A 10,740-nucleotide genomic window follows, 5' to 3' on the forward strand; every position below is an offset into this window, starting at 1 on the left:
TAAAGGTGCATATCTTTGCTCAGCTAAAGTTCTGTAGCTGTGACCCTGCTGCTGTGCTGGTTCCCTGGTGGAAGTGCTGACATCGCTACCATCAGCCTCTTCACTGGGAGTTAACTCTCATGTAACTGTTACCCACTGTCATTCACTGAGGAGATTCAGATTCTGTTCTCTTTTTGTTTTACCAGCCTTCATTTCAGTGCGTGTTGAGGTTCTTCTCTTTTATATGTAGCAGTCAGTAATGAGGCAGATTAGTGTGTTGATATGTCACATGTTTTTGAAAGGCAGCAAAAATTGATCTTTAGAGTTTAATTTTCTGAAGCACTCCCGTCAGCTATAAGAATTTTAAGGCCCGCACTTGCAAATTCTTGTCTCCTTTTCCTTTTTTTTTTTTTTTAATTTCCTCTCATCACCCTTCCAAAAAAGAAACATAGTGAGATTACAAAAAACAAGTCAGAAATGGCAATAATGGCATATGAAGATTTTGTGGGTTTGGTGGATATCTTCACCATAACTGCGTGTGTATGTAGTACGTGATCTGGATCTGCATTCGTGTTGTCTTTCTCTTTGCATTTCCTCATCTTCCCACATTCAGGCAATGCTAATCATGTGATACTTCTGTGACTTGAGGCTTTAAGTATATCTTCCTTCTATTTTTTTTTTTTTTTTTAAATCAGATCCAGCTTTTTGTTGGCCATTGTCGCAAAGTTAAAGAACCTCCGAAAGCTGGGAAAGAATGAAAGTGCTCAGCGAAGAGTGGTGGTGTGGTGCTTAACTTTAAAGGGAGGGCAGGTTCTGTGCGATGTTTACTTCCAGCATCAAAATAAAATCTTTTTGAGGAGAGGTAGTTTCAAACTATAGCATGGTTTTATTTACAGAACATAATACTACTTTATTTGAGAGGCTACTTTCAGTCAGCGCACCAGGCTTATCTATTGCGCTGTGCCACTTGACAGAAGTTCAATGAAAAATAAAGCACAAAAGTTTTTAGCACAAGTATCCTTTCAAGTATCAATTTGTGCTTTTTAAAGCTACCTATTCACGTGGCTCCTCTCTTGTGACTCCTGATCTTTCATTCATTTTAGAATAAAGTTATGGTAAGAAAAGTATCCCTTTAAAAAAAAAGATAAACTTTGTTTATCTATATTTACTGTTTGTATGTGTTTTATGTTAATAAAGCAAGTTAAAAATGCTCAACAGGCAAGTCACTGTTTCTGCCATCTGATTTAAACTTATTTTGACTTGTATCAGCACAACCAGCTGAAGCTGCCAGTTCTGTCTGCAGCTGGGCCTGTGCTGATGTTGTCACAAGGCAGGTTTTTTGTAAAATTCTCTGTAATATAGACGTTGCCTAGAATCTTTAACGTATCCAGCGTGCAACCAGTGCAAATGCAGAAGAGCTGGACAAAATAATGTTTATGCTGAGAACATCAGGTTTGTCAGCTGAATTTAGGAAAAAGTGAACATTAGAAGTGATAAAGAAGTTCTTGGTTTGCAGATTTTGGATAGAACTTTTCAGTGATGACAGCCAACTTAATCTTTGGCACAGATCTCTGTCTAGTTATGTTGTTAAAAGTACCTCTGGACTTACAGTGACTTTCTTACTGAAGCACGGGATTTCGGCACTAAATCCTTTGGCTATTTTAAATTACTCATCCAGCTTTTTGTTCACCACAGTTCTGAACGCATGTGACGTGCAGTGGAGCAGGATGAGTAGCACCATTTTTTATGTGTTCATCTTACAAGAGCAGTCTTTGAAACAAGAATGGGAAGAATAAGCTAGTTCCGTCATCGGTTTTGCTGTATCTTGAAATGTGGTAAGCTTATTTTTTTGTTTGCTTCCTTCAGGTTTTGAATGAAGAATGCGATCAGAATTGGTACAAGGCAGAACTCAGCGGAAAAGACGGCTTCATTCCCAAGAACTACATAGAAATGAAACCACATCCGTAAGTAGAGCTTTGGTGATGGGCTCCCTTGATCTTTTGCACACCCTCTCAAACAGAAGGAAGGTTTTCTGCTGAACACTTTGCAAAGTGTACCTTACCAGATCTGCCAAAGTGTGTGGATAGATGAAGGAGGGCTGTTGAGTTGTATCTCTGGCTGTAGTGTTTAGTGTAACTCATTTCACAGCTAGCTATATAGCAGGGTGTTTTTGGAAGCTTTTCTGGTGGTTGCTCTGGTGTTTTGCTGTAGGGTCAGACAGACTGACCTTGGGGGTAGCAGGCATAAACCAGCAGAAAACTCTTTAGCAGAGAGTTGTCACCACCACTGCCCCAGGAAAAAGAGTGACTGTCCTGTGATGATTCTCTATTTTACTTAGCGTAGCAGATAAGAGTAAAAATTGTGGCATTGAGAGCTCACCAGAAAAAATATTTAAGGATATTTGGAACTCTACTCTTAGTATGTCCATGTCACATCCTGAGTATAGAATCACAGAATAATTAGGTCAGACAGGACCTCTAACATTCATCTGGTCCAACACCACCTTCTCAAAACAGGCCAGCCTCAAAGAGTGTGTACTGTTACACACGTACAGTTGCATTGATTTGCAGCTCCAGAGAACTGTGTTTCAGTAACTACTTTGAACGTTTCCTCTTAAATACAAAGAATCTGACATATGAAAACAGTGGCATTTCATGACTGGGTATTTTCTTTGTGTCAGTTTGTGTATTCCTGCTGTCTTCTACTAAACTCTGGTTCTGCCACCCTTTGAGATCCTTCAACATCTGAACAAGAAAACAGCAAGCTCTGGGTAACAGATTCAAAGGGGAGAAAAGGTTTAGGAAGGAGCAGCAAAACCTGTAATCAGGGTTTTTACAAGGAGCTGCAGTTTTAGTTGCCCGCAAAAACTGGTGATTGATTTGTTAATTGTTGGCTGTAGTTATATTATGAAGAAATTGCAGTTAAATCCAATCAAGAATTATTTTTCTAAGGGCTCTTTCGAAATAGCAGAAGGAAGCTTCTGAGGGACCCTGTCCCAAGAAGGAGAGGAGATAAACTGCTTTAGTGCAGCCAAGTGGGAAGTAAAGCAAGGATGCACCAGAAAATTCTGACATTGTTTAAAGCCTTGTCTGCTGCAATAAGATGTCTAGTTTATCCTGATTGTGCTAGTCCACTGGAGATCAAATGTACATTGCAGTTTCTCTCTCTCATTGATTTGAATCATCACACCTCTTCTCATAACAGTTTTGCAGTTATACTGCGGCGATGTCTCCTGTGATGATGGTGATCAGTTTGTTCTGTCATCATCCGTGGTATTTTGTTTTAGAGGGATAGAGCTGTCAGTTTTTCACTATTGGGTATCAAAAGGGAATGAACAATATCTGAGCCTGCAAGTGGGTGGATTTGGTAGTGTGTTTTAAGCATAGTTAATTTGACCTTTTCTGAAGATGTTTAAACTGCTGATGGCAGCTGGATGGAGTTAGCTCCATGTGTCAGCAATGCTGGGAGTCTTAACTAGTGCATTAACAACCCTGGGAAATTATGTGAAAGTTTTTATAGCACAATGTTTGCTTAGCTGTAAGGCAGAGCTCTCTAAGTAGTCATACAGGTCATACAAAAAGCAAATTGCAGGCAGCTGAGCAGGTGTGAGAAAGAATGTTCCTTTTCTCAGACTAGTATCAAATCATATTGTGGGAAGGTGGCACAAGGGCTTTTCAAGAGGATTTGGAAAGAAAGCAACTGAAAGTGGCTGTCCTAGATCCTGTGCTAGGATCTGAGACTTAAACCCTCCAGCCCTACAGCTAGTCTTAAATACAGTGTTTCTTCTTGCTTGTATTTTGCAAATCTTAGTTTGCTTTGTAACTACTAGTAAATGAAGCTGAAAGGAAAATGTGGCACCTCTCGGTCACCAGCTGAGTCACCTGGGTTCTGAAGGGTTAATCTGAATTGCCCCATCAATTAACAAAGCAAAGAAGAAGGTAGACATAGGCATGATACTCAGAAGAGCTGCAGGAAACTCTGGGCCGGGAGGCTTCCTGTGAAGGCACAACAATGCAGTTCAGCAAGACTACCTTCTGTCTTTAAGGAGGCAGGGAAGAATTTGCTGTTTATGCAACGGCCTGGATCAGACTCATGGTGTGTGTATCTCAACTGTTTGTCGTCAGCTTTTCTTGAAGATATTGCTGAAGTCTCACTTTGCAGTACTGTAACATGTGGAGGGAACCTTGTGTGGTTGTGCTCAGTAAAACCAAAGGAATTGCCAAACTGCCGATCAAAATGAGTCTGAACGCGATGTGAACTTTGGGTTGTAGCAATCAGTGCATCTCCCTCTAGCTGCGCAGCATCAGCGGTAGTGCCTGGATTTGGTTTTGCAGTGCTGACTGGATGAGTTTCACCTGTTACCAGAGCTAGTTGGCGACAAGTGTTATCAAGCTTAGCCCTTTAGCAGGGAAGCTGTGGGAGTGTTGTGGTCAGTTTCTTTGGCCTAATTCTCTTGGACATGCTGTGATTTTTGTTAATTTTTTCAGTCATTCTGTAGCAAAGATTCCTCTGTGCACAACACTTCTGATGCTTTACAAGTGTGTTCTTAAGTTGACAGTAGTCCTTCAAAATAGCTTGCTTTGTTTCTTTCATCTATGGGGTTTTCTTTCATCTATGGGCTTTTCTTTTATCTTTTTTACATTTAGAATTCAAGCTGCTTTTACTTTGAATGGCTAAAGTGGTAATGAAGTCATAAGTACCTTCAAGGGAGTTCAAGAATCGTGAAGGATTTTTAGTCTTTCTATTTAAAGTAAAGGGCCTTAGAAACAGCTGGCAGAAAACTTTAAGAATTTGATATTGTTACTTTGGAAGTGTTACTTCCTTTAACCAAATTGTACACTTCTAGTTTGTAGTGATTCAGTAAAATTTAGGGGGGAAAATAGGGTATACCTCTGCGGCTTCAGGGAGGATTATAGAAGTTCTGTTGAGCTCTTTCAGGCTTTCATTCTATTTTAGAGAGATGGGTGAGGTGTTTTGTTTTTTAATAAGGTTGGGCTTTTGTTTCCAAGTCACATGTGAGTAATTGAGAATTATTTGAGAACTAAACAGAATTAAAACACTTTGTTAACAAGAACTATGGCAAGATACCTAAAATCATAATATAAAGCTTGCTTTATGGAACATTTGATAGAGACTTTATCTTTCTGACAATTGTGCCAAAAGCCCAGGAAACAGAATACTACTTTTGAATTCTGAAGGAGTTTCACATAATGGTTCCTCTTGGTTGATTTTTGAAGGCAGCAGAATGCAGTGAGACAGCTAGACACTCCTTCTTCTGTCTCTGCCACCACCTCAGGTACCGAGAAGTGGCACAGATGCTAAACCACCTGGAAGGTACTGAATGCCATGAAGTTCTTTATCACTGGAAATAGGATGGTTGTGGGAGAAAGCTTTTCCTTCCCATTCCAGGGGATAAAAAGTACAGAACAAGACTTGCAAGCAAGTAAAACATGTCTGGGTGGTCATGGAAACCAAGTTTATAAACAAGATGTATCATTTTCAGTGCCAAAATGCTTTTCATAATGGAGCTGCATAGCTAAATGGAGTGAATACTCCTTTTACAAGGGGGATGTCCTAGGGTGGTTGTATTGAATATGTTGCATATAGTAGAAAAACATGTGGAGTAATCAAACTTGATATAATATAGGGATGTGTTTTCGTGTAGCCTTCTATGGTGAGCAGATACTGAAGACAGCCAGGGAGAGGAATGAGAGCTTCTAGTAGCTGGAGAGTCCAATATTCAAGTAATCGGTACTCCTTCCCCTCTAGAGATAGCTTCATCGTAGAGAGGAAGATCTGGTGACTTTGCGACTTCATTAAAGCTCCAACTTCTCTTAAGAACAACTCTGTTTCAGGGAGAGTTCTGCAACTTCTGTCTTTTTGCTGCACCAGAACCTTCACTGTAGAAAGTAAACTTTGTGAGTGGAGCTCTTGTTATTAAATGCTCTCCTCTAAGGTCGGTGTGCGTGGTTATAGGCTGTGGTGAGTGCTTCTAGCCTGGGTGACCTGTTACTCAGAACTGAAAGCTGTACTTTTTTCATTGTGAAGATGGTTCTGCTTTTCTCACGCCATGGGACCTACCACTCAGCCCTTGTTTGCCTTTAATCTTGGATTAGTCTGGAAATAAAAATGTAAATGTGGGTAAGAATCCCATGACCAGGGGCTGTTGGTCAGTGCTGACAATCTGGTTGCCTGAGGTGGGTTCACCCTTGGTGTCATGGAGGTGGTCAGCCTGTGGCTTTGACTTCTGCACAGCTGTGAAGAACTTCAGATGTGGCTTCCATGGTACAGCTATTTCATGTGACTGCTTACATGAAAGCTGCTAGATTGTCCTGACTGTAGGAGGAAGCAAGAAAACAGGCTACTGAAACAAGTATTATCAGCATCTTTCCTGGAACCGAATTGCATGCCCAGCTCAGCACTCCTCTGCAATGAAGCAGCGAGACCTTGAGGGAACTTTTCTCACTTGGTCTGCATGTAACTCCACTCCTGGTACCTGCCTTAGCTTTCTGACATAGAATACCTGTCTTTGACCACAGTGCTGTGGTAGGGGTCAGAAAGATTGGATTCCGGGCTGCAGGAACAACCAGCTGCTGAATGAAGCTACTCATTCTCTCCGCTGAAGTAGTCGTGTCTAATCTAAAAGAGACTAGAAATCGGTTTAGATACAAAATGCACTTTCCAGTTGTGCAGGATGGGTCAGTCCATAGATAGGATCTTGTTTCTAGAGCTGTGATGATTCCGAAGAGAAACCTGAGTGAACGCCCAGTGTTTCCCTTGCATTTTGCAAATACTACATTTTTTTTAAAGATTTCTCCCTGCTAAAATAGTGATATTTCTGTGCTTAATCCTTAATACCTTAAATTTTCTATATTGTTTGCTCCGCAAATCATGGCTAAGGCATGGGTGGCTTCTTCTTACGAGGCATAAGTAATAAAGGAGGCTCTGTAATTAGTCTCCACTGATTGTCTTTGGGTACTAATAGTGAAATAAATGCTGCTATATCATAGGGAAGTTCAATAGAGACCAGCTGCCTGTGCAGGATTTCTTTGTTGTCTCTGAGTTGATGGCATCATACAGTTTGGACAATTAAAACTTTGCATGTAGAGACATGAGACTTTATTCCTTAGGGATAGAGGAAGGGACTTGAGCTTCTTGCTTGAGCTAGGCATTTAATCTGTTTGACTTTAGGTTATGAGGCCTGAGTACCAAGATATCAGTGCAGACCACAGTAGACAGTTTAACTTTGTCCAAGGTTGTAGCCGTTTCCCAGGGTAGTCGTCTTAGTCTCACAAAGCAGGACTTTGGTGTGAAGCAATTGTGTACATTAGGTTCTCGTTGTGATGTTTTACAGGGTAAACTGCAGATACAGTAGGGTGCAAAACAGTGTGAATAATGCATTAAATTTTGAGCAGCTTTTTTTCCACCTCTGAAAATAAATCCTGTAATTTGAGGATTTTGCTCTTACCGCATCTCTGCTTTGCTAAACTGGGTGAAATAGGGCTATTGCGTGCACCTGCTTATCGAGTCGTGGTTGCTTCATTGCCATGATGAAACATTGTGAAAAACTGCATGGTTCAGTGGCCTGTATTGGAGTGGCAGTGAGGTGCAGTGTAGTTATTTCAGTTAGGGATCATTTAATCTCTGTGTGAATATCTACATCTGGCTCTTCCAAGAAGGGATTAAAATTCTTAACTTTTCCCTGTTGTTTTCTTTTCCTCACTCTACAGGTGGTTTTTTGGAAAGATTCCCCGGGCGAAGGCTGAAGAGATGTTAGGCAAACAGAGACACGATGGTGCCTTCCTCATCAGGGAGAGTGAGAGTGCTCCTGGGGACTTTTCCCTCTCAGTCAAGTAAGTAATGCCCAGAAGCAGCTATGTGTGGTAATCAGGCCGTCTGCTGCTCATTTGGACTCTCGGATAAAGGACGGGTGATTGTCAATGCTGAGGAGCAGGAATAATCTTCCAGATGCCATAGAGCATTCCTGTTCTTCCAGTGATACTTATTTATTCCCTCTTTAATAGAACAAATATATATATGCTCTGGTTTTTAATGAGCCTATAGGGCTGAGCTGGTGGCGTGCTGCTGTCTAGCTCATGTAGTTGCAGGCACTATCTGTTGGTTTGGTTGTGGATCCCATTCCTCCTCCTTACAGCCACAAAGTGCCCAGAGCGTGCCTGTTTTCTCCCATCCTCCTTCATTCCTCTTCTGCAGTACAAGTTATTACTCTGTTCTCTCTTTGTGTGGTACACTTCCAAATATGTTTTTCATGTCTGCTTGGCACGTGCTTTGGCAATATTAATGTTGTCTAGTGCTGGGACATGGAACTGTGAAAACAGAGGCCTCTTCCATCTCTCACAGCCACGTTCCACGTTGGTAGAGAAGCTCAGTCTAATAACAGTAAAGTGAGGAGGAGCAGTTCTCATCCTTGAATAACCTTACTAGGAGTACTGGCTGTTAACCAGCAGGAGTTCCTGCTAGTTAGCCACGGCACACAAATGCCATGCTACCTATCTTGCCCATCTGAATTCACTGTACAATAGAGGTATTAGAAACCTGAAAGGGTGTGTGATGTAATTTAACATGGGTTGGCGGTGGGAGGGATTCTGTCCTCAGCAGTTGATTTTTGCCTTTTTCTGTATGTTATCTTCTCCTTTCCTACCAGAAATGAACAAAATTTTCTTTAGAATCCTAACAATTTTTGATTATTCGTGCACAATACCTAGTTTGCTCTATTTTCTGTGGCTATTAGTGCTCTGTTTCAGCAGTATTTTTTTTTCTGGTCATCTTTGGGCTGTAACCAAATTTTTGTCCTCCTGGACAGCAGTACTGAGTCATGCCAACAAACTGGATTAAAGCCACTGATTTTAAGAGATGTTTATATTTCTGTCTTGGATACAATCATCTGAGCTGGAATACTAGATATGAATGGAAGTTTCATTCCAGAAAGTGCATTCCTTTAAGAAACGTAAAGTTATAATAGCATAGCGCTGCCTGCCTGTTAGCTTAGTGTTGCCATCTGGTGGTAATGTCTCAGTTGATTTTTCTTTTTTCCCTATTTGTTTAATTTAGAAAAATCTTTTTCCTAAACAGTAATCTGTAGCATTTGAAATGGTGAGAAGCTCCCCAGTTGAGGAAGGGAGAGCAGAGGCAGTACTCTTGAGTTGTCTCGTGTTAGCTTTGTAGCCAAGATAGTGTCTACGTTTTCAGCCAACGTATAGAAGCTGTGAGTGCCAAGTGGGGAGCAGTTGTCTCCTGTTTTCAGTGTTTTAGACTGAAGGAAAAATACTGACGTGCCATTCCTTTGGAAAATCCCGATGGACTCTTTGGAGTTCCCCTTTATTCAAAGTAAAATTGTAGGAAAAGTAGCTTCAACTGAATTCCATCATTTGTCAGAAAGAATTGTTAACACAGAATTGCAGTTCCTGTGTTCCATGTGCAGCATCACCTTTTGAGCATTTTCTGTTCTTTGTTTTTGAAGGACCAGAGAGATCCTTTTCTTTTGCAAGACGGTCTTTTGCCTAAGTTCAGACTGGCTGCCAAAAAAGACAATCCTACCCTGCTTGTGGCAGTGTTTTCCCAGCAATTTACTTATAATGGGACTGGTGCTTGTGTATGCATTATCACATACACCCAGTGGTGTTGTGTGAGGGAGGGACTGAGATGGTGAGAAGTACAGGACCATAGCGAGAGTAGCAAAAACCTGAATTGGCTCGAGTCAGTTGCGACATTGCTGTGTGTGAAGAGCCAAACCAAAGCACTTTTGGAGTGTGGAGTGGAGGGCATCATGGTGCAGCTACTTTAGTGTGACCTTACACTTGTACTGTAAAGTCCATGGCATGTGTCTGAGGGATTCTGTGCACCATCTTCAGTGACTCAGGTGACTGCATGCATACATCAAGCAGTACATGTACTGGATGCCAGCTACGTGGCAATGTAGTGTAAAATAAAAAGCTGAAATACTGCATGTCACGCAGGATAAAGGGTCTTGTGACACCAGAAATGCTTTATGAAAAGACCTCAAACTTTGGCAGACTCAGAGTGGTTTGAAAAGCTGGTTTTAAACTGAAGTCCTATTATAAGGAAAGCGCATGTGAAGCTTGCAGGATTTTTTTCTCAAAATAAATTCAGTATTTGGATTCTATCTCTCTGATCACTGATTTCTGTAAAATACAATTGACAAGTGGGTTTTGGACATTTTTTTTTACAGCAACCAATTGGTATCTGTATTACCAGTGTCATTGATAGTTTTCACTGTGCCCTGAAGGACCTTTTTGTTCCAAACTCTGTGCTGGTGATCCCAAGAGGAGTACCCAGTGACTAATTATGTGTGGGTTTGTGTTCTTCCTTCTTTCCACACAGGTTTGGAAATGATGTGCAGCACTTTAAGGTGCTTAGAGATGGGGCTGGCAAGTATTTCCTCTGGGTGGTGAAGTTCAATTCTTTGAACGAGCTGGTAGATTATCACAGATCCACATCTGTCTCCAGGAACCAGCAAATATTTCTCCGGGACATTGAACAGGTGCCACAGGTAAGAGGAGTGTCCTTGCAGAGTACGCTGTTCAGTGTTGAAACCACAGCCAGTGGTTTCACCACAACTCTACGGTGCAATTGCATTGTAAACAGGTAGGGATGGAGAGAAGCTGACTGACATTTTTCTTGTCTGTGGAAGCGGATCTTTAGATCCCACAGTCAGAATTATACTGGGAAGTAAGCTGGGTGTTTGTGCAAAGCCTGCCTGCTAACTCCTAGTCTCCCCTT

At 41.3% G+C, this 10,740-nt stretch overlaps 1 protein-coding gene across 1 annotated transcript in view; it reads left to right on the forward strand.

Annotated features, from left to right (window-relative positions):
* GRB2 (growth factor receptor bound protein 2) overlaps positions 1-10,740 on the forward strand; it is a 53,249-nt gene that overhangs the window by 39,037 nt on the left and 3,472 nt on the right. The window contains exons 3-5 of the mRNA XM_068413443.1: positions 1,846-1,943; positions 7,710-7,832; positions 10,342-10,510. Of these exons, the coding sequence (XP_068269544.1) occupies positions 1,846-1,943; positions 7,710-7,832; positions 10,342-10,510 (390 nt within the window). The remainder of the gene's footprint in view (positions 1-1,845; positions 1,944-7,709; positions 7,833-10,341; positions 10,511-10,740) is intronic.

The sequence above is a fragment of the Nyctibius grandis genome, chromosome 15, assembly GCF_013368605.1.
Source record: "Nyctibius grandis isolate bNycGra1 chromosome 15, bNycGra1.pri, whole genome shotgun sequence".
Classification (NCBI taxonomy): domain Eukaryota; kingdom Metazoa; phylum Chordata; class Aves; order Nyctibiiformes; family Nyctibiidae; genus Nyctibius; species Nyctibius grandis.